Genomic DNA, 3,467 nt, shown 5'->3' on the forward strand with positions numbered 1-3,467 from the left:
TTGTGTATTGATCTGTCTAGATTATGTCAACACAATTATGTCAAGATTGATCTGTCTAGCTTATGAAGATGTGAGCACTGGCTTTCAAACTCGTTTATATATTACAGAAATTTGTCAAATTATCTTTTCCGTAGATTATTGGGCAGGCCAGGCTGATCAACGGATCAATTTGTATTTATTCAAACCAAGGTTGCAATTCAAATGGTCGTCATCTAGAAGAGTCAATTAAATAAATATTAACAGACATTAATATTTTCATAGGTTCTATACTCACTTCCTAAAAAGCAGTATAGTTTTTTTAAGTTGTTTATTTTTAAAAACTGTAAGCGAAATGAGCTAAGTTTTAATAAAAATTAGAATAATGCATATTAACCCCTTTTTGTGCATCTAATTTTAAATGTACAAACTACTGCAACCCAATAATAGAATAACCAACCTAAATATAATAACGTTTTGTTAGCAATGACTCTGAACATAGACATTATGTATGATATAACTCTCTCCAAGATACAAATACATAAACTAATACGTACTGACTCATTTGCACGTTAATCAAAAGCACGTGTTATATGTACACCACCTAACTAGGTTACAATAATGCAAACGAGGAAGTAGAGTAGGTGGACACAACACAAGTATCGAGATATAGCAAACCAGTGACTCAAGATCTCTAAACTCCACTAATTTGAAGTTACCAGTGACATTGCCTAGTTTTCGTGGAGCTCCAGAGAAATCTACATCCTGAAATTCGCATGGGAAGCAGGTTACTGACTAGAGAAATTTAACCGGACTTTAGATCTAAGCCATTCATAAGAGTAAATTGTAGATTAGTCAGTTAAAAAGAAGTGTTAATATCCCTGTGAAACATATATTATATAGGCGGGAAATTATCTAACAAATTAAAAATGAACTTCTATACTTTTAAAAGGTTTTATGCTTGGACCATGAGCATCATTTACTCAAAGAATAATAAATAAATAAATAAAGTTAAAAGAGAGAAGACAGATAAAAAAAAACTTGAGATCTGTTTCTTAGGCGGGAAGTTCTCGTTTCTGTTAAAATACCCTATTAATACGTACGATTTATCTTGTTCTATTTTAAAATTTCATTTGTTATAAATGGTATTAATATAATACTGCATTAAAAATGCTCTGATGTTTCTTTTTTTTAATAAAGTTGATGTGACATAACAAAAAAAAAATCGTAGATACTTTGAGTGATAACTCCGCTGATGGAGATGCTCCTTGTACAGGATGTCAAAAAAATCAGGATCCGAAAAACCGAACCTAACCCGATCCAAAAAAGTAGTACAAAGCCTAAACTGAAATTAATTAAATATCTGAAAGGGTTCAAAATTTTGGTATTTAAAAAATCAAAACCAAATCTGACCCGCACCGAAGTATCTCTGTATCCGAATATAACCGAAATAGATTTATATACCTAAATATATTACTTATTTTTAGATTTAATATATATTAAAAATATCCAAAATATATAAGATACTTTAAAATTGTCTAAAACACTTGAAAATATACATAAATAGTCAAAAGTAAATGTCTAAATAGCTAAAATATATTCAAAACACCAAAAATACTTGAAATATCTATTGATTTTCTATCCAAATATTTAAATCAAACCAATTTATATTTTAATTTTAGGTATTTGACATATATTATAAAAATTTATATATTATTTTGATTTATAGATTTTGAAAAATTTTAAGCACATAATGAATATTAAAATTTTAAAAATAATTTAAATGGGTTATCCGAATCCGAACCGAATCCGCAAAGATCTGAACCGAAATTTAGAAATATCTGAACGGGGCTGAAATCTTTAAACCCGAAACCCGATTAGATCCGAATCGAACCCGAATGGGTATCCGAACGTCTACCCTACTCCTATCTTCCCCTATAAAAATCATTATCCACTCGCACCTTTCTTAACCACACACTGCCTTGTTCATCTTGAACATAAATCAAGAGCATATCATTCTTTGTGAGCTTTATTGATCTAAACCAATGGCGAACTCGACGATTCTTCTTGATTACTGGCCAAGCATGTTCTGTATGAGGGCTAGAGTTGCGTTGAGGGAGAAAGGTGTTGTGTTCGAGGCCAGAGAAGAGGATCTCACGAACAAGAGCCCTTTGCTCCTCCAGAGTAATCCGATTCACAAGAAGGTCCCGGTTCTGATCCACAACGGTAAACCGGTTTGCGAGTCCCTCAATGTTGTCCAGTACGTGGACGAGGCTTGGTCTGACAAGAACCCATTCTTCCCTTCTGATCCTTACGGGAAAGCTCAGGCTAGGTTTTGGGCTGATTTCGTGGACAAGAAGGTAACCAAATTCCTTTTGTGCCCTATATAAGTCTTTTTAATTAAAACTTTCCAATAGTTAGGGTTTAGATGAATTTGGGTTAAGTTTGCAAATTGTTACTTTCAGAAAAGTTATACGATTTAAATCCGCATATAACATTGTACTGTATATCATGAAATCAGGATAGTGTACATCGCAACCGCATTTTAGAATACTGGTTTTGTTTCTAGACTCATCTTAAAGCTTATTTGATGTCTTAAAAGCATTCTGACAATTATTTTACTGTCTAAAATAATGACTCGATGTTTAATTACAATGCGCAATGGATGTACAGTTTAGTGATGCCCAGTTCAAGATATGGGGAAAGAAAGGTGAGGAACAAGCAGCAGGGGTGAAGGAGTTTATTGAGGCAGTGAAGATTCTTGAAGCTGAGCTTGGAGACAAACCTTACTTTGGTGGAGATAGCTTTGGATATGTAGACATTGCACTGATTACATTCTACAGTTGGTTCGGAGCATACGAGAAGTTTGGTAACTTCAGCATCGAGGCAGAGAGTCCAAAACTGATTGCTTGGGCTAAGAGGTGTATGGAGAAAGAGAGTGTGTCTAAGTCTCTCCCCGACCAAGAGAAAATTGTTGCGTACGCCGCTGAGTTTAGGAAGAATAATCTCTGATCTGAATAAAACCTTGTTTGTGCCTTCTGTTTCTGATGATGCTGTGGTCTGTTTTTAACTTTGGTTTTTGTGTGTTTCCTAATAATGCGTGAGGGCAAGCGTCGGCCTTTGTGTGGTGGTGTTGTATGGATCCTGAGTAATGCATTTTTAAATAAAATATATTTTCAAATATAAAGTCGTATTTGTTATAAATCATGTAGTGGATTGCTATTAACCAAGATCAGAAGAGAATGCCCAAGAGCCAAGTCTAGGCCCAGCCGTAGCCGTGACCAAGAGGAGAGAGAGTCGGCTCTTGGCCGACTTTAGTCTTAGGACGTTTTCCATTTATCTGTTTTAGATTTTTTCCTATTTTCTGTTGTATTAGGTTTTGGATAATTTCATTTTTCCTATACTTGTAATCCTTATACAAGGAACCTCTATTGTTCATTAATAATACACAGATAATTCCCCATTCTTTTACAACACGTTATCAGCACGAT

At 34.1% G+C, this 3,467-nt stretch overlaps 1 protein-coding gene across 1 annotated transcript; it reads left to right on the top strand.

The window, feature by feature from the left end:
* The first annotated feature begins 1,937 nt into the window (after positions 1 to 1,937).
* Positions 1,938 to 3,155, top strand: LOC106300996 (glutathione S-transferase U20). Its single transcript, XM_013737293.1, has 2 exons — positions 1,938 to 2,336; positions 2,650 to 3,155. The coding sequence occupies exons 1-2, from the start codon at positions 2,022 to 2,024 to the stop codon at positions 2,986 to 2,988; spliced, it is 654 nt and encodes a 217-aa protein (XP_013592747.1). The 5' UTR covers positions 1,938 to 2,021; the 3' UTR covers positions 2,989 to 3,155.
* Positions 3,156 to 3,467: the final 312 nt, after the last annotated feature.

This window comes from Brassica oleracea, chromosome C6, assembly GCF_000695525.1.
Source record: "Brassica oleracea var. oleracea cultivar TO1000 chromosome C6, BOL, whole genome shotgun sequence".
NCBI classification, from domain to species: Eukaryota; Viridiplantae; Streptophyta; class Magnoliopsida; order Brassicales; family Brassicaceae; genus Brassica; species Brassica oleracea.

Excerpts from the sequence above, each read along its gene's own strand:
- LOC106300996 (XM_013737293.1), top strand. The coding sequence starts at position 2,022 with ATGGCGAACTCGACGATTCTTCTTGATTACTGGCCAAGCATGTTCTGT. Across the intron at positions 2,337-2,649 it reads CTGATTTCGTGGACAAGAAG|TTTAGTGATGCCCAGTTCAA; the intron begins GTAACCAAATTC and ends ATGGATGTACAG.